Genomic DNA, 24,210 nt, shown 5'->3' on the forward strand with positions numbered 1-24,210 from the left:
TTTTCGTGTCTAGCTAAATTATGGATTTAAGATCCCACGCTCGTCTTTTTAAAGTGTTGTGTAGGTTTCCTTTGAGAATGAGGACTGAGAGGTCAGATACAGAATGATCACTTTGTGAAAAATGCTCACCCACAGGTGATAGGGTGTTTTTGTCTTTTATCATTTTCCTGTCTGAGTTCATTCAAGAGCGTAGTGATTGTCTGGTTTCACCCACATAGTTGTTATTCGGACATTTAGTGCACTGGATGAGATACACCACATGTTGTATAGGCATGTGTAGGACCCATGGCTCTTGAAAGTGTGTTGTGAAGGGTCTTGATCATTGTTGCAGTGGAGATATTTCTTTTAGGATGCAGACATCTTTCCTGAACCCCACTTTCTGGCCTTCAAACAACCCCCCAACCTCTCCAAGCTCATCATCAGAAGCAAGCTCCCCATAGACCAGGACATACAGATCAGGGCATATCAAATCAAAGCAACACCAGACCCTGTCAGAACAACAGATGCAAAAGCTGCTCCACTGCTACAATGATCAACATTCCTCACCCACCATAATGCATCTTTCAAGATACATGAGTCCTACACATATAACTTCCCCACTCAAACTCTATAGTCCAGTTTATAGGGTCAAGGACCACAATAGTCCTTTTAGCCACGGCACTGCACCGGGACTTCACATTTAGCTGATTATACAACATAACTGCCAAGCCTTTTTCAGGTTTCAGAGTGGTAGCCGTGTTAGTCTGTATCAGCAAAAACAACGAAAAGTACTTGTGGCACCTTAGAGACTAACAAATTTATTTGGGCTAAAGCTTTCGTGGGCTAAAACCCACTTCATCAGATGCATGAAGTGGAAAATACAGTCAGAAGATGTATATAACAGTACTGATGAAGTGGGTTTTAGCCCACGAAAGCTTATGCCCAAATAAATGTGTTAGTCTCCAAGTCCTTTTCAGTTTCACTGCTATCCAGGATAGAGTCCCCCCCCATCTTATAAGTACTGTATGGCCTACATCCTTTATTCCTAGATCATCTGCTTGAAGCCACCAAACCAAGCAATCCAGATCACACAGTATCAGTGACTTGTCCTCTTCATTATTTACCACTCCCCCTTTTTATATAATCAGTGATTATTTTGTTTTCTTCCAGGTTATTGACAGAAATATTAAATAGCATCGGGACAAGAACTGATCCCTGCAGTAGCCCATTATAGATACCAGCTCAGTGATGATTCTGTTTACAATTACATTTTGAGGTTCCACATTGTATTTAGCTGTGACCATCTCACTACATTTCCCAGACTTGAAGAAGAATTCTGTATAAGCTTGAAAGCTCGTCTTTCTCATCAACAGAAGTTGGTCCAATAAAAGATATTATCTTATCTAAGTTAACATACATCTGGGTTTTCCGGACATACCCTTTTTTTAATCTTTTTTCTCTGTTTTCAAACAACAGGTCGTGTACGAGTTTTTAAAGACTAGAGAAACTGCAGGTCAGAAAGAGCCCTGATTGGTCCCTCCCCAGCACCTGCAGCTGATTGGTCCATTCCCCTGCAAGCCACAGCTGCTGGATCCCACCCCCCCAAGCTCCAGCTTTCAGTCTTTGGGAGCGGGTCCCACAAGAAAGCACTGTCTGGAAGCTGTTACTGCATCCTGGGCTTGTGCCACCCACCCACCAGTGTGACAGGGAGCAACACTGCCTACTCACCTCCAGTGAGTACCCCTACAAGCACCTCCAATTGTACCCTCTCCCAGTTCTCCCCCTGCTCTGACAGTGTCTTCTTTTTGGGAACCTGAAATATAGTGACCCTAACCTAACCCACCTTGTCTAATTTTGAAACTTATCAGTTAGCCAATTTTTTTGTACTGTTGCAGTTTCTTAATCAAAATGCCTGGCAGTACCAAGCCAAATGCCTTATAGAAGTCTACGTATAGTGCATCAACATTACCACCTTTATCAACCAATCTTGTAATCTCATCAAAAAATGATATCAAATTAGTTTGGCAAAATCTATTTTCCATAAACCCATGTTGATTGGCATTAATATTACCCTCTTTTAATTCTTTATTAAATTGAATCCCTTATCAGTCACAACATTATTTCGCCGAAGCTCAGAGTAAATTATTAGTCATCCCGTTTACCCTTTTAAATATTGTCACATTCACTTTTTTCCAGTCCTCTGGGACTTCCCCAATGTTCCAAGACTTATTAAAAATATTAATTTTTTAAAAATCCACACAGGGGGTCCCCGGTGTAAGTCTCCCCTTTATCCGCTGTTTCGGATATCCATCACTCATCAACAGGAAAACATGTTCCGATTCACATTGGTCCTGATCCACATATCTGTCGTTTGCACGGATCGGGACCGACATGAATTGGACCACGTTCCCCTTATGGTACAGTACAGTACTGTACTTGGTCCATCCCCCTCCCTCCCAGTGCCTCCTGCCTGCCACCGATCAGCTGTTCAGCACATTCAGGAGGCATGGGGGAGGCGGGGGTGGGTGGGAAGAGGGGGACGGGGCACTCCTCCCCCTCCCTCCCAGTGCCTCCTGCCTGCTGCCGATCAGATGTTAGGCGTGTTCAGGAGGCGCAGGGGGAAGGGGGAGGAGCGGGGATGGGGTGCTCGGAGGAGAGGGTGGAACTGGGTGGGATGAGGCAGGGTGGGAGTGGAGGGGGGCAGGAAGAGGCGGGGCAGCCCTATACAGTACTGTCCTGTATTCCTCCCAAGTAGTGCTCCTTCCACTGTCATATGGGGATAGTGGTACATACTTGCCTACTCCACAGGGCTGCTGTGAAAATTAATCTGATAACATTCCGTATAGCTCTTTGAACAGTGCTTCATAAATGCTAAGATTAAGTGGTGGTACAGTACCCATCATGAGTGCAAAACGCATTCAAAGTGTTAAGAGTGGGTCTGTGTCTAAGAGAACATCAGAGTGTAACATTAGAAGTGAAATTAGATGTTATAAAGCGTATTGAAAGAGGTGAGCGTGCAGCCAACATTGCTCGTATTCTTGGTTTGCCTGCTTCGACAATTTTTAAGAGTGCTGATCGAATTCATAAAAGCGCTAGAAGTGCTATGAAATTGTCATCAGTGAAGATAATGAAACAGAGAATCAGTACAATGGAGACAATTGAATGTTTGCTGGTTGATTGGATTGATAACCTCCATGAAAAGAAAAAGCCTGTGAGTTTAAGCTTGTTTCAGGAGAAGGCCAAAAGCCTGTACAGGTCTGTCTCATCTTACACGGGGGTTCCGTTCCGCGGTTACCGTGTAAAGCGAAAACCGCGTATAGCCAAAACCCCATTGAGTTCAATGGTGGGCGAAATCGCCCGCACTACAGGTATAGTATTAAAATTGTTGTTTTTCTCTGTTTTTGTTTTTGCCGACCGTGTTGAAATCGCGTAAGATGCAACAGACCTGTATAACGATTTAAAGGAAAGAGAGAGGGAGAGCTCAACAGCAGAAAAGGAGACCTTCAATACTAGTTGTGGGTGGTTCCACAGATTTCAGAAGCATGCCAATCTACATAATGTAAAACTCACAGGAAAAGCGGCTAGTGCAGATAAAGCTGCAGCTGAAATGTTTCCAATGCAGCTAAACACAATTGTTTCAGAATGTGGCTACTCTCCAAAACATCGACAAGACGGGCCTTTACTGAAAGAAGATGCCAATGAGGACTTATATTTCTCATGACAAGAAGACTGTTCCTGGATTCAAAGCCTCAAAAGACCGCTTAACCCTTCTGCCTGAGGGAAATGCAGAAGGCAATTACAAGTTGAAGCCCTTGCTTGTCTACCACAGTGAAAATCCAAAAGCATTGAGGGGCTACGTCAAGTCTCATCTCCCTGTGATTAGGAAGTCGAACAGAAGGGCCTGGATGACACACAATATTTTCCGTGAGCGGTTTGTAGACCATACTGTCCCTGAATGTAAGGCTTACTGTCAGAAGGAAAATTTGTCCTTTAAGATTCTCCTTCTGCTGGATAATGCAAGTACCCACGAATTAGACTATGAAGCTCCCTGCCTGAATGTCCTATTTTTGCCACCCAACACCACATCATTGCTGCAGCCTATGGACCAGGTGAACAGTCTGCCAAAGTCTCCAGGGCTCTCAATGATGCAGTGGCTTGCTACAGGGAGATCTATCGTTCAAAGATTCACTCAGGAGAGCAGACATCGATAAAATCCTTTTTTAAGACCTCTGCAACCAAAAAGCCAGCCACAGAAAAGCCAGCACATGAAAACTTAGCCGCCACTCCTACTTAAAGTATAAAAGTGACAATTACATTAAACTTATTACTGTATTAAAATATTCTATGTGTTTGAACAGTGTTAGTAGGGTTCTATATTATTTTATACAATGTTTTATGTGTAAAATGTGTACTGTATAACCGGTCATTGTAAAAAGGTACAGTTTAGGCGAAAAGAGCATTGTCATAGGCGAGTGTGGTGACGTTGTGAATGCATCCCCCCTCCCCCCATTCCATTATTTCTTATGGGGAAAAATTCCCCTGTAAATGTTGTTTTGGTATCCATTGCCCTTTTCAATAATGCAACCCCGATATATACAGGTAACCCCCCGCATTAGCAATCCAGATATCTCCTCAGTCAGCTCTTTTAAAACTCTTGGATGCAAGTTATCCAGAGCTGCTGATTTAAAAACATCTAACTTTAGTTGCTGCTGTTTAATATCCTTCTAAGCTACTATTGGAATTAAAGTATTTCATCCTCATTGAATATGACATGATTTGCATTTGGGGAGAAAAACAGAACAATTTATTAAACACTCCCAACTCTTCTGCACTATTGACAATTCTGCCACTTCCATTGAGTAAGAACAATTACCATTGTTAAGGTTAGTTTTGTTCACAATATTTTAAAAAAACAAAAACAAACAAAAAAAAACCTCCTCTTCCTCCTTATGGTCCTTAGCTCTGCTGGCTATAGCGTTATCCTTGTGACCTTTTGCTTCCCTTATGAATTTTCTACAATTTCTAGTTTCTACTATACATTCATTCCTATCAACTTCCCCTTTTTTCCTTTTGCGGTACATTATTTTGTATTGCTGCTTCAACTTCCCCTCTAAGTCAGGCTGTTTTGTTAACCAGTGTAGCCTTCTTTCTCAATAGTGGGATTGTGGCTTTTCTGGCATGTAGTTACACGTTCTTAAACACTTTCTAATTATCACTGAAATTTTTCTATTTAAATTCTCCCAGCTGATTTGGCTCAAATGTTTTAAACTTTGTGAAACTGGCCCTTTTAAATAACAATTAAAAAAAAAAAAAAGCGAGAAGACAGACATTACAGATGGTCAAAAGTATAATAATCACCATGATGTTCACTGACTTCACTTCCCAGCACATAGAACAGTTTCTCCTTTCCCATTAAAAAGGCCCCAATAAACTGAAATCCCATGCTGAAAGTTGAACGAAAAAATGTTAATCTTTTAGATACACAGGGCTGATTTACATACCTGTTATCAAGGTTTTTGCAGTTCTGAACTAAGTCACTAAGTGGAGATAACGAAAACATGGCATTAAGCACTGAGACAGCCACTTTGGGGCAGTTTTCTACATCCAACCGGTGAAGCAATTCTAGGACATCCCCCTCAGTCAACCGTAACCAGGCTTGAAGAAGTTTCTTCTGCACCACCTCCTTAACAGCATCTATTCATAGAAGAATTGAATCTATATTCACAGGATTAAGTATATTTCCCATGTACTTTTGGTACTCCGGGGTTCTTAAAAACGAATGCATACATGAAAAATAAATATTATTATTCTTATGAAGACCATAAGGAAACAAAAATTGATATGGTACTACTGTAGAAAAGAGCAGCTACTTACATTATTACTGTAAGGAACAGTGGACAGATCCACCAATCGCTATTAGTCAAGATGGTCATGTTACCCCATGGTCTGGGTGTCCCTAAACCTCTGACTGCCCTGTTCTGTTCATTCCCTGTGAAGCATCTGGGCCGGCCATTGTCAGAAGACAGGATACTGGGCAAAATGGACCCTGGGTCTGATCCAGTATGGCAATTCTTATGTTATTATGAGAACTGTAGTCCTTCTCTTGACCAGCATGTTCTGCTGGCCATGCTTGTGTTTTGCATGTTTCTGTGCTTCTTCTCCCACACATGAGATGACATACAGCAGAACAGCCCCAACATCTTGCTTCCCTCATACATTCCAAATACCAAAAGAAATGAACTCCAAAAGTAGTGGGGATAGAGAGATACTCATGAGACAAGGAAAAAAACAGCTTGAAGAACCACAATTACCATAAAGTAACTTCTTTTTTAAATCTGTGTCCATACAGACCTACTTGTGGTACATACCTAGACGTTCCTATTAATTTGAGAAATGCTGAGAAGTCCTAGCTACAGCTAGATAAACAAGGATTGCAGAACTGCTCTTCTGAATTTAGCATGGTAACGTTTGGTAAAGTTATGGACTGAGTTTACTCTGCTCAATACATCTAGAAAAACTAGGGTTTCCGACTTTCTCTTTGCAGAAAACCAAACACCCTTACCTTGCCACACCTCTTCTCAGATGCCCCGCCCCCGCTCACTCCATCCCCCCTCCCTCCATCACTCGCTCTCCCCCACCCTCAACTCATTCACTCATTTTCTCCGGGCCGGGGGAGGAGTTTGGAGTGCGAGCTCTGGGTGGGACCGGGAATGAGGAGTTTGGGGATCAGGAGGGGGCTCTGGGCTGAACCAGGGGTTCGGGAGGGGGTGAGGCTGGGGATACGGGGTTTAGGGTGAAGGAAGTGGCTCCAGGCTGGGGACAAGGGGTTTGGAGTGTGAGAGGGGGCTCTGGGCTGGGGCAGGGAGTTGGGTTGCAGACTTCAAGAGGGAGTTTGGGAGTGGGAGAGGGCTCCAGGCTAGGCAGGGTTTTGGGGCTTGGGAGGGGATGTGGGCTTCGGGTGACGCTCACCTCAGGCGGCTCCCGGAAACGGCGACATGTCCCCCTGGCTCCTAGGCATAGGGGCAGCCAGGTGGCTCCATGCACTGCCCTGGCCACAGGTGCCACTCCCACAGCTCCCATTGGCCATGTTCCCGGTCCATGGGAGCTACGGAGCCGGCACTCCAGGCGGGGACAGAAAGTGGTGCTTCCCTGGCTGCCCCTGCACCTAGGAGCCAGAGGGCCATGTCACCGCTTCCAGGAACTGCATGGAGCTGGGTAGGGAGCCTGCCTGCATGCAACCAGACTTAACAGCCCAGTCGGCAGTGCTGACCGGAGCTGCCAGGGTCCTTTTTCAACCAGGCGTTCCGGTCAAAACTGGACACCTGGCAACCCTAAACAAACCTAGCAAAAATCACAATACAAAACTGTTCACATTTTACACATATAAAAACAATTGTGATGCTGTATGACTCCCTGAAATCCTCTATTACCTAACTGAACTCTATTCTGTACCTACAGCCCGTAGTGCTCTGCCTTCATATTACTTTTATACTATATCTTCCACATTTTCTTTTAGAGTATTTTTTTAAATATCTGAAAAATAAACATTTAAGAAAGGAATGGACATCCTATAAGCCAAAACACACTCTGAAATTCAAATAGTTCTCTCACCAGATCTGTCATTAAGTCCTTGCTGCAACAGTTTTACTCTCTGAGCTATGGACAAAGCTCTCATGTGAACTTTTTCTGCCAAAACCTTAAAAAAAAAGTAAGCAGATGTTGGTATTTGACTATCAAATGCATGTCTACAAATTACATCCAGCAACTTGAAATTCAACACCTCAAGCTCTCATTATGGTTCTGAATGCTAAGAACCCTAACAGGATATTTAAGAATTTAAACACACAAAGTTAGAAAATTAATTTATTGCAGGGGTTCTCAAACTGTGGGTCGGGACCCTTCAGGGGGTCACAAAGTTATTACAGGGGGTGCAAGCTGTCCGCTTCCACCCCAAACCCTGTTTTGCCTCTAGCATTTATAATGTTAAATATATAAAAATGTGTTTTTAATTTATAACAGGGGGTCGCACTCAGAGGCTTGCTATGTGAAAAGGGTCACCAGTACAAAAGTTTGAGAACCAGTGATGTATTGTTTCACAGCAACTCTAAGTCAGCCCTCTTACCATAATCCTAGGCACACTAATAAGGCACTGATATCTATGATCCTTAACATAACTGAGCAGCCAGACCGCCCCTTCACCCCTCATTTGCGCTCCCCCGTCCTCCTCCTCCTCTCACACACACACACACACACACCATTTTTCTTCAACACAGCTCTGCTTAGCTCCCAGTGCAGAATTGGAGCTTAAGTCTTCTTTCCTTCCTGGCTTAAGGGAAAAGATTCACAAGTAACACTCTGATTAAGAGTGACTTTCCATTTAAATCACTAAACAGAGAAGCCAAACCTGTCTGTAATGATAGAAACAAGACTGCTACATTACTTAAACCCAATTTTTTTTCTTCCAAGTCCACCAATATGAGGATTCAGTCCAAAACCAGTTTAGATTATTGAGGGACTCTATAAGACAGAAACTATTTAAGATATAATTAACATTTGTTAGTCATCATCCCAAATATTTTGCTTGTATGTCATAGTTTCTTTTCCTTCAGACTGTAAGCTCTTTGAGACAGGAAGCGTTTTCTCTTTTGTGTTTTACAGAACCTAGCACGTGGGTGCCACCACAATAATATTACTAGTCATTCATATTACAATAGTACAAAAAGCACTCCAAATAAGTGCCACACCAACACCAATAGCCAGGTTTTAGGAAACAATATCTACATATACAGATATAAAATTTCATTCACAGCCACACCTGCTGATGGGTAGAGAGAGACTAATAAGTAGTAAGGAGATGGACTATATGCTTTCTGTTCCTGAAGAGCTGGGCTCTAGAGCCCACGTACTCTACCATATGCTACTTTTTACAACAGAGCTCCATGAAGGTTATATCATGAAGGAAAAAACGGACTACTTTTTCTAAAGGTTCAGGAGATGCTACTTGAAAGATTCCTTCAATGTATCACTCTCTTATGCAGTGACTTTTCTGGTAACTGAACATACTAACCATTTTAGCTACTTTTCTTACTGGAAATATCTTGTAAGCTTTATAAAAACATATACTACGTCTCTTAAAGTCTTGAAACTGAAATTAAGAGACCTGTTTACCTCATATGCCAGTTTCCTGACAGCCTCTTTTATATCCATAGTGCGGCCTACAATTTTTGGCAAAGTCTTAGCTGATGGGGCAATACATGACAACACTGCACGCCTCACTTCTGAACTTGAATCATTTTCAAGCAAAGCATTGTAAACTGAAAAGAAAATATCAGTCATTAGCACTGTGTTTCTTAAAAAATATTCATATCATAATAAAATAAACCCATTTACGAGATGCCTACAAACACAACGTGAGAAATAGTTCAAATCAATTAAAAATTCTCTGTATAACCCTTATGCTGTAGGCATTTTGTAGAACATTCTAAGCCCTAACTATACCAAGCAATGACCTTTTGTGTCAGTTAAGGGTCCCAGCCCTCAGCTTCCCTCAAGACCAAGCCTCAAGCAGAACTTTCAGTTTAGGGTCTTTGATTGTGGAACTCTCCCTTATACAAGGATTGCAATCTTCACCAGCTGACTTCAGGCACAACAAAAAGCACACTTGTTTTGGCAGGTTTATCCTGATTTTTTACTTTGCATTACTTTATCTGTTAATCTCATTTCTCTCATCCTTTTGGGGGCATTTAAAATGCCTGTTATTTGACAGTGCAATATTACTGAGGGCTACTTGGTTTGACCTTTTGGTTGGCAAACATCTTTATTTTGATTTGTGTTTTACTATATGGTGCTTTATGCTACTAGGTTAAAATAAAAAAAATAAATTAAAACTAGTTAACTAACTAGGTTAACTAGTTTAATATGTTCTGTAACATTTAAAATTTACTTATTCAAAGATTTTCTATCCTATTTATATATATATAAAATACATACACACTATTGTATTGAAAGAATTAATAAACAAATCAGCTACATTTTTGTATACTATTTCAGGTTTAGTCAATCCTTACAAAGAAAATTTTAGAAGAGATTAAGTCAACTGAGCTTACTAAAAGAAAAAAAGATTATAAAAAGTATACAAACACACCATTAACCACAGGACAGTTCTCATCATTGGGATCCTGAAGTCTAGCCAATGCCAGTACAGCTTGGAGTCTCACATTTGGAATCTTATCCCTCAGTCTAATTAGCATGGCTTCATTAATTTTATCAAAGAGATCATCATCAATCTGGGCATTTTCTGGCATACTTCCCAAAAGCTTATTAACAAGCTGGCACACTCGAAGTCTAACAGCATGGCTGTTCGCACTGTGAGACTAAAAACAAAAGTTGTCAAGACAGTGGCCAAAGGGTTATGATTTTGACCACAATTACGACATAATAAACAAGTTATACATCATGTATAACTTTCCCTCATTTTTACATCACATATAGATACTGATGTATAGCTACTTAATACTGTGGGTACACAACAAATACACATTTTTACTCTAGAGCCAACAAATCACAATTTAGACTGTATATCTACAAAAACTTATACATATGCTTAACGTTACTATTGTGAGCATTCCCACGGAAATCATGGTAGTAAAATTAAGCGAAGTCTTTGCAGGATTTGGGCCTTAAACTACAGAAGAACAAGTATTTCCTAAAAGTGTAATATAACACTAACTATAATGGGCTTCCTCACAGCCCCCAATGAATCAAAATTGAATACAAAGAACCTGATTGTTCTTTGAAAATGTGGGGGGGGGGAAATCATTTTGTTTTAGTATTACCAATTTTGATTGGCCAACATAGTCACATGGACAGTCCCCTCCCAAAAAAACAAAAGTTTTTTAGTTTTCTGAAGCTACCAATTTGTGATTTCTTGTTATTGGAACTTAAATTTAATTAAAATAATAATAAAATAGTACAATAATGAATGCCCTATTTAGGCAAGATCTACATTAGAAAGTTTTGCTGGTTTAACTACACTGGTATATTTAAGCCAGCAAAACTCTCCTAGTGCAGACATAATATATCTGTATGGCAGTGCTTATATCAATATAGTTTATGCCTATTTGGGGAATTGGCATAAACGATACTGGTATAAGAACTTTTATACAGATCTGAGTGCATTTGCACTGGGGCTTTTACTGGCATAGCTACATCAGGCAAAAATAATAATAATAATAAAAAATTACTCCCCTAACTTACCTATGCCGGTAAAACTTAAGTTTAGACCAGGCCTTAGATTTATATAGTGTTCACTTGGTAAGGACATTACAATGCCAAGATTTTCCCTTAGATGGAGATTTCACCATCACATTAATAATTTGATAAATGTTGTCATGGTACCTCAAGCAGAAAATTAAACAAATAACTCAGAAGTGAGTTTTCTTCTTCTTCCTCATTACCATCTTCTTTCTCCAGCTGATCAAATGAAGTAACAAACTTAGCTGCAAAATTTATCACTTGTTCCACTGCTGGTTCCCGCTTGTAGATTATCATAGGATACTTAAGGTAATGAACAAACTCCTCATGAAAAACCATCTTATCCTTCAGCTGAAATATATCAAACACAGAACGTTAACAATCTTTCCATGACATTATCACAGAAAAGAAAAGAGGTGGTGTCTCAGATAGGCAGCTCCCACATAAGTCTTTATAGGTCTAAAACAGTAAGCACAGATCCACTGCATAATGTGCTTTCAGCAAAATGTCCTGCTTAGTAATTGAGCTGTCACAATTTATGCCATAGTTTGAACTCTAGGCTCCCCTGTAAGTTCAGCTCAAGAAGCTAAAACGTTAAAACTACAACTTGGTGTGTCTACACCAGTCTATAGAGGTTCTTATACCACTTCATCTCTGTAGTGCCTGAGTACTTTCCAATAGTGCATTAGACAATGTGAGTGATATCGGTCATATGTGGTTCATGCTCTCTCTAATCTTCTTCCCTGGGGGAGAATTGTGTGTGCAGTGCAGTGTACTGTTTTTTGATAGAGCTTTGCTTTTATGTTTTTTAAATGTACATGCTGCTATGCATGTTAGAGAAAGCAAAAGTCAAATAATAATAATAATACCTAGTTTGTTTTTCATCCACATAGCTCAGAATGTTTTATAAAAGGAGTCAGTATTATCCCCATTTTACAGATGCGGAAACCGAGGCATGGGTCAGGGAAGTGACTTGCCCATGGTCACCCAGCAGGCCAGTGGCAGAGCTGGGATTAGACCCCAGTTCTCCTGAGTCCAGTGCTCTATCCACTAGGCCACACAAGTTGCGGGTAGAATGGAAAGTGTGGAGGTTGGTGATGGCCCTTAGTTCAATTAACATTTTAAAATTTGTTCCCCCCACCTCTGTTCCTCCTGTGGACAATCCCTAGGAGGATATTCACCTGATTGTAGGTACGCTTCAAAGCTGCCACTAGCTTTGCATGGTTCTGATGAGGTTTCTGAGCCATCTCGAACGCATCTTTGATTTGCAGCAGCTTCTTCTCTGCTCCCATTGCTGGGGAGAAACGAGCGCATCATTTACCAGCGGCGCTGGGAACATTACGGGATCGCTGCAGGGCGCAGAAGACCTGCGCAGCCCTGCTCAGGTCCACGGACCACTCGGGCCAAGCGGCTCGAGCTGCCAGCAGAGCGGGGTGGGTGGGGCTGTTTGTAGGGTTACTATATGTCCTCTTTTTCCCGGACATGTCCGGCTTTTCGGCAGTCAAACCCCCGTCTGGGGGGAATTGCCAAAGGGCCGAACATGTCCGGGAAAATGGCGGCTCTGCTCCTCTTCGGCTCTGTTTAAGAGCCGGGATGCCCGAGCGCTACCGGCTTCGGGCAGCCCCCGTGCCTCCGGACCCTGCGCCACCAGAGCCCGGGAGGGGAAGTGCCCAGCTGGGGGCGCAGGGTCTGGAGGCACAGGGGTGGCCCAAAGCCCGAGCACTACCGGCTTCACGGTTTGCTGGGCAGCCTCCAGACCCTGCGCCCCCAGCTGGGCGCTTCCCCTCCCGGGCTCCAGCTGCGCTGGGGAAGCGCCGGCTGGGGGCGCAGGGTCTGGGGGCTGCCCGGCAAACCCTGAAGCCGGTAGTACTGGGGCAGCCCTTTCCCCCTGGCTGGGAGTGGAAGGGAGGAGGGGGCGGAGTTAGGGTGGGGAAGGGGCGGAGTTGGGGCGGGGCTGGGGTGCAGAAATGGGCGGGGCCAGGGCCCCTGGCGGGTCCTCTTTTTTTATTTATGAGATATGGTAACCCTATGTTTGCAGCACAGAGTTCACGAGCAAAAAAAAAAAAAAAAGTTCCACCAAAGTCTTTGCAAATTTGTGTCGAGTTCGCCAAGTAGTTTCGGCTGATCCGCCCCACACATACCCGCGGGCGGCGGGGGGGGGCGCTGTGCCGGATGCAGGAGCCTGCCCCCAGCCCAGCGCCGCTCTGCCGGTGCGGAAGGAAGGGGCGGCGGCAGCAGCTGCGAGACCCCGAGGACTCGCGTGCCCGGACCAGGACGCGGGAGTAGGGGACACAAGGGAGTTTTTCAGGCGGTAACACACACACACCCCGGGGAGCGGGCGCCTCTCACCTGCCGGGCCCCGAGCTGGGAAGCGCTGATCTATCGCGTCGGTCCGTGTCAGCCCCGCTCCGGGCCTCGCTTACCGGCCACAGCTCCCGCGCTGCTGCCGTTACCTAATTCAAATCGGTCCCGAGCGCCCTGAGCAGTCTCGCGAGGATTCCGGTCGGAGAGCGAAAAGCAGGAAGGGGGAGGAGGCACTAGCAAAAACAGCCGGGGGAGGGCGGGCGACCGAGTAGTCGTAGGAACAGCCGGGAGAGTTCGGACTAGCGGGCCGTGTAGTAATGGGAACAGCCGAGGGGGATTGTGCAGTCGTAGGAACAGCCGGGAGCGGGTGAGCTGCCCAGGAATTCGGAACAGCTGGGGGAGGGAGTTCAGTAGTAGGAACAGCCAGATGTCGAGTCTGGCGGTAGGGGGAGGTACAGTCGTAGGAACAGCCGCCTGGGCGGGGAGCAGTGTGGACAGCGGACGGGTGGGGATGCAGCTAGGTTTGACACAGCCTATGGGCACGGCAGGCGGTGCGCTGGTTTCTAGTGAACGAGGAGCCGACGTGCCCCTCTGGCGGCATAGGCGCGGCTGGAACGAAGGGTGTGGGGGGTGCTGCCTCACCCCCGGGCTTGAAGTGTTTTTTCCAGCAAAGTTTGGTTCAATGGATCTCAGCACTCCCATTATAAAAACGAAGAACAGGAGTACTTGTGGCACCTTAGAGACTAACAAATTTATTAGAGCATAAGCTTTCGTGGACTACAGCCCACTTCTTCGGATGCATATGCATTAGGCACCAGTGTAATCCACAAAACCTCTGCTTGTCTGTCACCTAACCCCGTAGACACCTAAACTCACTCAGCACCAAAGTTTTTGTAATAAGAGTTCCCTACACACCTAAGGTTCTGCTTCTGGGCATGCACATTGCAGCCTCATGATAGACACCCAGATGCCTATCTCCCACATAAGCCACAGAACGATTGAACCATGGGAAGATATATATTAATTAGCTTGCCTTTCTTCCCTGTGGGCCTGATCCAGTAGGTGTGCTCGGAGGCTTCCTAACCTCTTACAAAATGCCTGGGGGAATAGAGAAAGGAAGAAATGCTCCCTTATAACCTGTGCCCCAGTGGTTAGGGTACTCGCTCAGGATGTAGCAGGCTACAGGGTTCCCCCTTGCCTGATGAAGTAAAGGTATTTGAACATGGCTCAGCCATCTTACAAGTGAATGTTCTACCCACTGGACTACAGCATCATTCTTTTTCTGGCCCAATTAATATTTGATTAGTTAATCATTTAATTAAAGTGGAACAACTTCAATAGGAGAAACTAAGGAAAACCTACATCAGACTATCTTATAGGGCAGTGATTAGAGCACTCACCTGAGAGGTGGCAGTTCCCTATTCAAATATCTTCCCTTCATCTAACAGAGGGGAGACATGAACTGGTAGTGTCTGTGACCTAACTGAGTACTGTAGGTGCTGGGCTAAAGGCTGTAAGACTTCCCCCAGCCATCACCTGTTTTATGTGGAGCTATGTGGGTTCTGAGCACATCTACCAGATTGAGCCCTCCAGGGAAGACAGACAGGCAGGTGAACATCTATCTTTTCCTCCCACTTTGCACAGGTATAAATGACTATACAATATCAGAACAGTGGAGAATCTGAGAAGGTTCGCAAAGAGTCAGAGTCACAAAAATTGTAGAAAAGGATATGTAATCATGGAGACCGAGAACACTAGGAACTTAAATTTACTGTACATTCATGCAGAGTTTTGGGGGATGTTTTAATATCTACTTACCGCTATGTATAGAGTTGCACATTTAGGAAGGAGAAATTCTAGGCCATCATATAGGAGAAATTTTAGTATTTTGTGTAATTACTCTGGCCTGAGTTTCAAATGTTCTCCTCTTCATCATACAATCGCATTCAAATTGGTCAACTTCAATCAGGAAATGAATAGTATTTTTTAACTTACTCCCAAAAAAATTGTACTGAAACCCAAAATATGTTGTGGTTTGCAAACTTAATCTTCCCCAAATAATGCTCTTTTTATCCCCTCTAGCAATGATGCAGTGTATATAGAAAAAGGATAGAATATATATCCAAAATATCTTCCCAGAAGAGTAACACTTACTTCTGTCTTTCCAAGAGAATAAGAAAATCATTCAGACAAACATATAAAACATGACCACCAGGGGTCAGTCTTGTTTCAGTATTGGGTCAAAGTAATGTTTTTGAGGCAAGATACCAGTTTTTTATCTGCAAAAATAATAAAACAATTTTATCTTTTCAGCTGTGTTCAAGGATTATGGTGAGTGTGATCTACATGTTGGGAACTAAGGGAAACAGCCCCAGGGTCACAAGGACCTTTAGTATATTGGCAGAAAAACAGGCATATGCGTTTTTTTTCCTTACACACTGTACTACAACATAATGGGTTGTTGGATGATGTATTAAAAACAGATACCTGATTCTTTAAGTAGAGTAGCCAAAAATTCTTATCAAATTTTCAGGCCTAATGTTTTGGCCTGATACTACATTGCTAATCTAGGGAGAAGACAATAGCAATCCTAGAGTAATACACGGTGGCTGTGCAATAATTACTTCTCATACCTTAAGCGACACTTTTAAAAACAAAATACCGGATGAAACCAATACTGTGCTAGGGAAGCAGTCACTTTACAAAAATATCTATCATTACACACAAATCCTCCACAAGATTAGTACTTGTTGGGTCTTCATTTTCTAAGGAATTGACTGGAACCACTAAAATAATGATCCTTTAAAAAGCATTAGGAATATATACTTCACAATAGAGTACCCTGAACTTTCAGGAATGAAGTGGTGTAAATATTATCCCATTAGATATTTACCCTGAAAAATTAAATTGTCCTTCTTTTTCCATTAAAGGAGTGTGCAAAAAAAATTGCCAGTTTTCAGTGCTTTTTGGTGCTCTAGTAACACAAAAGAGATATGATTGTTTTTTAATTAAACTATAGAGGTCTTTCAAAGCTAGAGTGTGGACTAAATTATTTTTGATAGTCACATGTTGGCAACGCTGTTATGCTAGCTTGCATCTCAAGAAAAGTGTACATGTGAGTTTGAGGCCTTTCTACACATAATATTCTCTAGCCTAGGGGAAATCACACTGGATTTTGAGCCAGGATATTAAGAACATAAGAACGTCCATACTTGGTTAGACCAAAGGTCCATCCAGCCCAGTATCCTGTCTACCGACAGTGACCAATGCCAGGTATCCCAGAGGGAGTGAACCTAACAGGTAATGATCAAGTGATCTCTCTTCTGCCATCCATCTCCACCCTCTGACAAACAGAGGCTAAGGACACCATTCCTTACCCATCCTGGCTAATAGCCATTAATGGACTTAACCTCCATGAATGTATCTAGTTCTCTTTTAAACCCTGTTATAGTCCTAGCCTTCACAATCTCCTCAGGCAAGGAGTTTCACAGGTGGACTGTGTGCTGTGTGAAGAAGAACTATTGAGTTGTAGGTTCACCTCTTCCACAGAGTGATGGTAATATTTCTGCTAGGCCTGATATTCCTACTAGGAAAGATAACTCAGATCTCTAATAGGACAACCAGAAGCCTCATCTCCTTAGCCACTACATCTTTCAGAATAAATATGCCCCAGGAATCCTGATATTTCATTAACAGATTTGTACTGTAACCCATTGGCACAGGGTCCCAGGTGCTGTCAATCTAAGCCTTGGTCCACATAGAGGCTAACAGCCTACTTCTGCTACAAGTTAGTTCTTTAGCTCAAGTAGAGCTTTCTGCTGTGTATATGAAGGTGCTAATAAATCATGCTGATAACTATATTGGAAAAAACAGTATACGATCATAGAAGCATGGATGTAGTGCTGGATGGGGCTTTGAGAAGCCATCATGTAATTAAAGACGGTATCATAATGCATGTTCACAAGGGGGCTGAATTAGGCAACCTTAGCTCTTGTATTTCCTGACTTTTGAGTACTTTAAGAAGAGTTGGAACCTTTAGATCTAGCACATAGACCGGGGTGGGCAAACTCCAGCCTCCAGGCCACATGCGGCCCATCAGACCATTTAATCCGGCCCTGAGCTCCCACCGGGAAGCAGGGTCGGGGGCTTGCACCGCTCCACATGGCTCCCAGCAAGCAGCTGGCATGACTCCCCCCCTCCAGCTCGACCCCCCTCTGGCTCCTACGTAGTATGCAGAGGAGCTCTGCACGCCTCCCCATCCACAGGCATCAGCCCGTCCGCAGGCACCGCCCCCGCAGCTCCCATTGGCCCAAATGGTTAAAGTTCGACAGTTATGAAAACTGAAAACAGTTGCAATGGGAAGTGTCAGGAAACTATAGTAACAGACCTCATTGCCAACTGTACCTATAACGAACCCTCTTCTGTTAGCATTTATTGGAGATCTGGATGTGTCAGGTCAGTGGTGGGCCATGTGACCCCCCGCGTGACTCCTCCCCACCCCCAGCCCGGGACCCCCACTCTCTTCCCATCCCCTCCCCATGATCCATCCCATGTTACCTGGGGGGGAGGGGGCTCTGTCCTCCTCCTGCTGCGCCGGAGACTTCTGAACTGCAGGGCTCTGCAGAACCACAGCAGGGAAAGGTGCAGAATGTGGGGCCACTGGGTGGTCCCATGCTGGCAGCTCCTCCGGCGTGACTGTACCACACCACCCCCACCCCCAGCCCTGTCTTCCGGTGGGGCTGCTGTACAGAGCCCAGACAGGAGACGCAGCTGCGTAGAAGGGCTGGGGGTGGAGCTGGTATAGCTGCGCTGGAGGAGCTGCTGGAATTGGGCCACCCAGCGGCCCCATGTTCTGCTCCTCCTGTCTCTTTCCGGTACAGAGTACCAGCTATAAATATCTTACTGGTTTGGCGTACCATACTGTACTGCTGTACTTGCATCACTGGTCAGGGTCTATCTAGTGGACTATGGTGCCTCTTATCTGTAGGTCACCAGTCTGAATCCAGCATAATACTGTAAAGATTGAAGTTGTTCCTATTCGATCTAATAGATGTTCAGTGGCCTCTATATGAGATTAGTTTGGTAGGCCTCACTTCTAGCTCCCACATGACAAATTTACCACCACAGTTTGCACTAAGTGGAAGACTCGGCAGAGAGGCCAAGAATTGTACAGACTGTGGAGACACTGAACTATCTTTGTTACCCCTCGTGGTTTGGGTAGAACTATGCTGGCAGGCAGAACAGTGTATGGCAAGCTTGCCATAGCACTACCCTGTAGATAACCCGCAAACTTCATTTACTAGAGCTCTTAAACTGATCACTTTCACTGAAACTGAATCACACACAGTTATAATGGAAGTTTATGGTTATATGCCCATATGTAAATTAGCTAATTAGATAACTTGCATGAAATGTCACTCATGGAGCTGCGCAAAGCTTGGTAGCTATATCCTTAGGGGAAAGCAGAGGTTAGGGCACAGGTGAAGCGAATGGCAGCACAGTTTCTGAGGAAGTCATGCTGCCAAGAGGAGCAGGTCAGGGAGATATGCAGCAAGGCCAGTCCTCCCTTCTGATACTCTGGAATCCATCTGTTCAGATCCTTTGATCCCCTCAGCTCTGCTGGGTCTGCAGTATTTGAAGACTGCATCACCTGCCCCCTACTGACAAGTCCAGATTTCCCCTACCCAGAGAAATGTTCCTCAAACTTGGTGACTTCACTTAGTTTCACAGAGTTTTCAGATTACTTTTTCCCTCCAGAGGGCTTTTCTGTAGGATGGGAATATTAGCCTCTGAATTTTTTATGTTCCAAAAAGGTATTTTGGTGACAAAGTAAATTTAAATAAAGATCAGATATGACAATGATTACTTGGATTGCAGTAGCACCCAAAGATCCCAGCAGGGATAGAAGAGGAAGATACAGTCCCTGATTTGAGGAGTTTGCAGTCCATTTTACTGATAATTTAATTAAGATGAAACAAAATGTTTCAAGAACAAAAGTGACTAGCCTATCTGCTCTTCAGGTTTTCAATAGCATTGGACTAAAAAAACTGTAAAACAATCTGGTCTAGCGTTTCAATCCAATTTTGCCCTCAGCTACACAAGCACCAATCCCACTAACTTTAATGGGATTGGCACCCATGTAAATTGATGAAAGAATTGGGCTTTGTATTTATAGTCCTGTCTAAAAGGCTCTCAAAACACTTCACAGTACATAAATTATACAAGACCATAAACACACACACATTAATGTAAGTGTTGTGGAGTGAATATCCTTTTTCCTAATTGTTGAATTAGGTGTGTAAAGCATTCATGTCTTTCATTAGCAGTTATTCCTAGAACATCTAAAAGAAGAAGCTCTTTGTATGTGAGTTTTTAGAACAGAGGTGGGTTGCTGGATTTAGGTCTCCGTTGAGCTAATGGGAAAGATCAGGCAGGAGGGCTTGATGCTTATGGATCAAACAATTAGTTTAATTATATTGATATTTGTTTGAATACTATGAAGGCATAGATATGTGATATACATGTTATAAAAGCCTGAATAAATACCGTTTCAATCCTCATGAAACTCTTAGCCAGAACCACAAAACTTGGCTAGTTTAAGATGGCAAGTATTTTATAATAATTTTACCCGTGTTTGCCAATCCTGATAGTATTGATTTAGAGTGTCTTTGAAAGATTTATTGCTATTGACTCACCAGTTATGGAGGAGTGTTTCTGACCTCTGAGTCACTCATATAGAATAAATGGGCAATATGACCAAGTGCTGTTATGTTAGCAGAACAGCTTGTCTCTGCTGTGTTACTGTTGTACAAGAATTCCAGATGAGAACTAGATAGGTTTACTTATTCTGCATGCAGGTTTTGTTCTGAACCCTTCACCTTTTGGTAGAGGGAGGAAAAAACATTTCAAAAATGTTTTGGAAGGGGAGGCCATATTTTGATGCTCTCCCTCCCCTAGAAGTAGCCAGGAGGTACTCAGACACAACAGGGATGAGGCCCAATCCAAAGTCCACCTAAGTCAATGGAAAGACTCCTGTTGACTTCAGTGAAATTTGGATCAGAACCTATATGGAGAAAACAAAATATGTACTCGTTAGGGTTGCCAACTTTGGTTGGATGAATTCCTGAAGGTTTCATCACATGACATTATCTTTAATTAAAGATTAATCTTTAATTTCTGGAGACTACAGGACAATCCTAGAGGGTTGGCAACCCTAGTACTGTTACAGATGTACTATATATACAAGTTTAACAAGAATGACTGGTTTTTATTTGAGCTGAATGCCTGATTACACAATATGGGCTCAGTCCTACACTATTGAAGCAAAAGGAAGATCACCTCTAACAAAAAGGATGGGCTAACACTTTTCCAATTAGAAACTTGAGCAATGATTTTCTAGGCTATCATACATTTTTCTAATACACTGAAGATTAGGCTTCTTGCAACAACCAACATCAGTATGCCTAATATTAAGAAACAATACTATTGTTATTTTGAAGTGTAACAGAATAAATGTTGAACTTTGTTTAGTTGAAATTTATTTATAAAATAAATGTGTGGGGAAAAAAAGTCATATGCATATTTAACGTTCTTAAATATTGGTAGAGCACTTGCCCATATAACTCACCACCTATGCTCCCAGGGATCTCTGTCTTCTCCCTGCTTTTTCACTTACCGGGGGCTGCCTTTTCTTCTACTCTTCACTCACACTCCACCCACTAACTTCTAATCCCCCTGGGCGAGGTCTCCCCTTCACCACCACCCACTAACTGCGGCTCCTGGTGTCTCCCCCCCCCCCCCTAGTGTCCGGGGGAGTGAAGCGGTTGAGACTCTTGCAGGGAGAAGGAGCAGCACAGCATCCCCTGAAGGCAGGCACAGCCACCTGGGAGATGCAGGAGTCCCTGACTACCAGGGACTTTGGAATCTTTTGCACTGGCTGAAGTTCAGAGGATGCTCTCTCTAAAGCCTGGGGTCTGGAGTGTCTTTCCCTGTTTGCCTTTTCATCCTTCTCTCTTTCCTTCTCCTTGCGTTTCTTCTGACTTCTCCCGATTTTTCTTCTTCCTTCCCTCTCCCCACCTCCTTTTTTTAAATACTTCCCGTTGCTTTTGTAGCATTATCCCCTTACCTTATCTTCACTCCTTACCAGCCCTTTCCTCCTCTCCCCCTTCTCAATCATTTCCCCTTCCTAGCATAGTTAACCTTTTGTGCCACTTTGTCTTTCTTTCACACCCCTCTTTCCCATGCCTCTTCTGCAGTCTCCTTCAGACTCTGAAGCCTAAACACCCTGCACGGGAGCCAGGGCTGCAGATGGAGAGAAAAGGACCTGGAACCTAGGCACTATGCCTCCCCGCAGTCTCCAGTGTGTAGAGAGTTTCTGCACTTGATGCACCAAAGGAAAACTGATCAATTCTGCGTAATAAGCAGAGCGATTGCCAGGGTCCTTGCCACCCAAACTTGCTCAACTTTCCCCCTACATGCTCCCTGGCTGGAAGGGGCTGCTCCAGTCCACGTGGGAGTGGAGGTGCAAAGGGAAACTGACAAGATTCGCGAAGTACTTCGCTTTGCTGATGCACCCTGGAGATGAGCCGTAAAACAACAGAGCCTTCAACAAGGTGCCAAAGGCACTCGCCCGTGCCCTCTGCCATCCCCAAGCAAGTCTGCAGACCGCCTCTATAATCTAGCTCCAGCAATGCCTGTGCTGCTGGCTGTAAGGCTGGCTCAGCGTCTCCTCTGGGGAATTTGTAGCATCCAGCCATTGGCATCTTCTCGTGGCGGAAGCTCAACCATTTGGAGAGAAAGAATCGTAAAAAAAAAAAAAAAACCCTGAGCAGGAGGAGCACATGTTGTCTGCCTGCTCCTCGCTTGGGTGTTCTGCTGAAGCACCGGGACATCTGCATAGACAGGAGGGGGGCAGCTGCTCTGGCTGCCCTGTTTAGGGGCTGAAGTTCCTCTAGTGCTACTGGACTGTGTGTGCGCAACACACGGGGGGGGGGGGGGGGGGAATGATTGGTGGTGCCAGAATTGCAGTATAGTACTTAGAGCAAACACACACACACCCCTACATCTGGTTTTACAGAGAGATTAAAATATTTCATGTCTGATGGCCTCTGGCATAAACAAGATTCATCAGCCCGGGACTTGCAATGAAGCTAAAGCCGCTCACTGCATCTCGACAGAGGAATGCAACCGGGAACTCCACCTAAAAATGTGCAAGAAGATTGCCCAGCTCACCAAGGTAAATCTTGCTGTTCATTCAGCGCCTTTCGGGCGAGGGGGTCGGGGGTGGCTGCTTGGAAATTTCCTCTCGTGATGACCCCCCTCTCCCCCCCCCCCAAAAAAAAAGAGGAGAGGAAGGATGTTTAGCGTATCTCATAAGGAAATACCTGGGGGATCTATGTGCAGAAACTTCATTTCAAAACGCTTTCCCTCGGGGTGCTAGAAATCAACCTCACTAGATTGCTTGTTGCCTCTGCGGCTAACGCTCAAGTCGCGGCGCACAGCATGCCCTAATTATAACAACGAGGAGAGAGCTGTAACTCTCTGAAGTTACGTCGGGTAGACCGGAGGATATTATCCGGCTTTTATCTTAAGTCTTTAAAGATCAGAGTTTGTTTGCCTTTTACTGGTTCTGAAGTAATACTGCCTACAAGTCTAATAACTTTGCGATGTGGAATGCAATACTGCTTATAGCATATGCTGCATAGCTACATGTATCAGGTATGTTTGCGACAATAAAAATAGATTCAATTACCTTAGCAAAGGATAGTACTGGGAGTCAGAGTGGACTAAAGTCACTAAACTACCTCACTGGGCGCTTAGGTAGAGCCTGTCAGTTAATCCTGAGTTACACAGTGGTTTAGCCTGGCTACTTCCTACAGCATGTAAAAGTTTTTTAAAAGCCCCAAACCCTGTAGCAGTAGTAACTGTCCTTCAAGCTATTTGTACTCTGCATTGTGTCAATGAAAGAGGAAAAAAAACTACTTCCAGCCCAGGTTTATGTGCTCTATTTCTACATATTATGCAAACTCAACACAATCCATGGAAACATGACTGCATATAGTCCATTAATCTATCTAATAACCTCCACTCCCTTCATTATTAATTAAAAAGTACTAACTTCAGTTTAAATTGCCATGTGTACAAATACGGTATGAACATAAAACAGTAGGAAATCATTAAAATATAAATGTTCACTGGGCAGGGATACCGTATTTTGCTACTGGTGACTTCTTCAGTCATCCCTAAATAATGACAAATATGGAGTGTGTGTTGTATGTATGCTGTCCACACAGATATACACAAGTGTTTTGTGTTTGTGCATGTGTATAGTAATGGTTATTTCTACTTATTTTATATACACACATGAATGCACATTTTTGCACATGAATGCACATTTTGATCCTATAGTAAACTTAAACTACTTGTCCACGTATCTGTAGCATTTCATTACTTAGGAGGTACTCAGACACAACAGGGATGAGGCCCATATAAGTACCTAGAAATAATCAGCGTGTAAGGTTATGACTTGTTTAATCATGTTCATTTTTTATTTATCCCTGACATTGCTGCTCCTTTGCCCCACAACTACGCATGCACAAAAGGTGACTGGAAGATTAATTTAAATGGCTCCTCATTTTCTACCTACTAGTTCAGCCACCATCATTGGTCCACTTT

General features: G+C 43.6%; 2 protein-coding genes across 5 annotated transcripts in view; one reads left to right on the plus strand and one right to left on the minus strand.

Annotated features, from left to right (window-relative positions):
* NCAPG (non-SMC condensin I complex subunit G) overlaps positions 1 to 13,852 on the minus strand; it is a 38,189-nt gene extending 24,337 nt beyond the window's left edge. The window contains exons 1-7 of the mRNA XM_005296174.5: positions 13,582 to 13,852; positions 12,414 to 12,526; positions 11,377 to 11,583; positions 10,124 to 10,352; positions 9,148 to 9,293; positions 7,591 to 7,675; positions 5,481 to 5,673 (exon numbers count right to left, since the gene is read on the minus strand). Coding sequence (XP_005296231.1) covers positions 5,481 to 5,673; positions 7,591 to 7,675; positions 9,148 to 9,293; positions 10,124 to 10,352; positions 11,377 to 11,583; positions 12,414 to 12,524 — 971 coding nt within the window. The 5' untranslated portion in view covers positions 12,525 to 12,526; positions 13,582 to 13,852. The remainder of the gene's footprint in view (positions 1 to 5,480; positions 5,674 to 7,590; positions 7,676 to 9,147; positions 9,294 to 10,123; positions 10,353 to 11,376; positions 11,584 to 12,413; positions 12,527 to 13,581) is intronic.
* Positions 13,853 to 22,288: 8,436 nt separating this feature from the next.
* The window catches only part of FAM184B (family with sequence similarity 184 member B), an 81,703-nt gene continuing 79,781 nt past the window's right edge, over positions 22,289 to 24,210 (plus strand). For 3 of the 4 annotated variants that reach the window (XM_008174144.4, XM_042855436.2, XM_042855437.2), the window contains exon 1: positions 22,289 to 22,771. In XM_008174144.4, the coding sequence (XP_008172366.1) occupies positions 22,637 to 22,771 (135 nt within the window). In that variant the 5' untranslated portion in view covers positions 22,289 to 22,636. The remainder of the gene's footprint in view (positions 22,772 to 24,210) is intronic. The other variant, XM_042855438.2, reaches the window with a different exon arrangement.

Source organism: Chrysemys picta, chromosome 5 (genome assembly GCF_011386835.1).
Source record: "Chrysemys picta bellii isolate R12L10 chromosome 5, ASM1138683v2, whole genome shotgun sequence".
NCBI lineage: Eukaryota > Metazoa > Chordata > Testudines > Emydidae > Chrysemys > Chrysemys picta.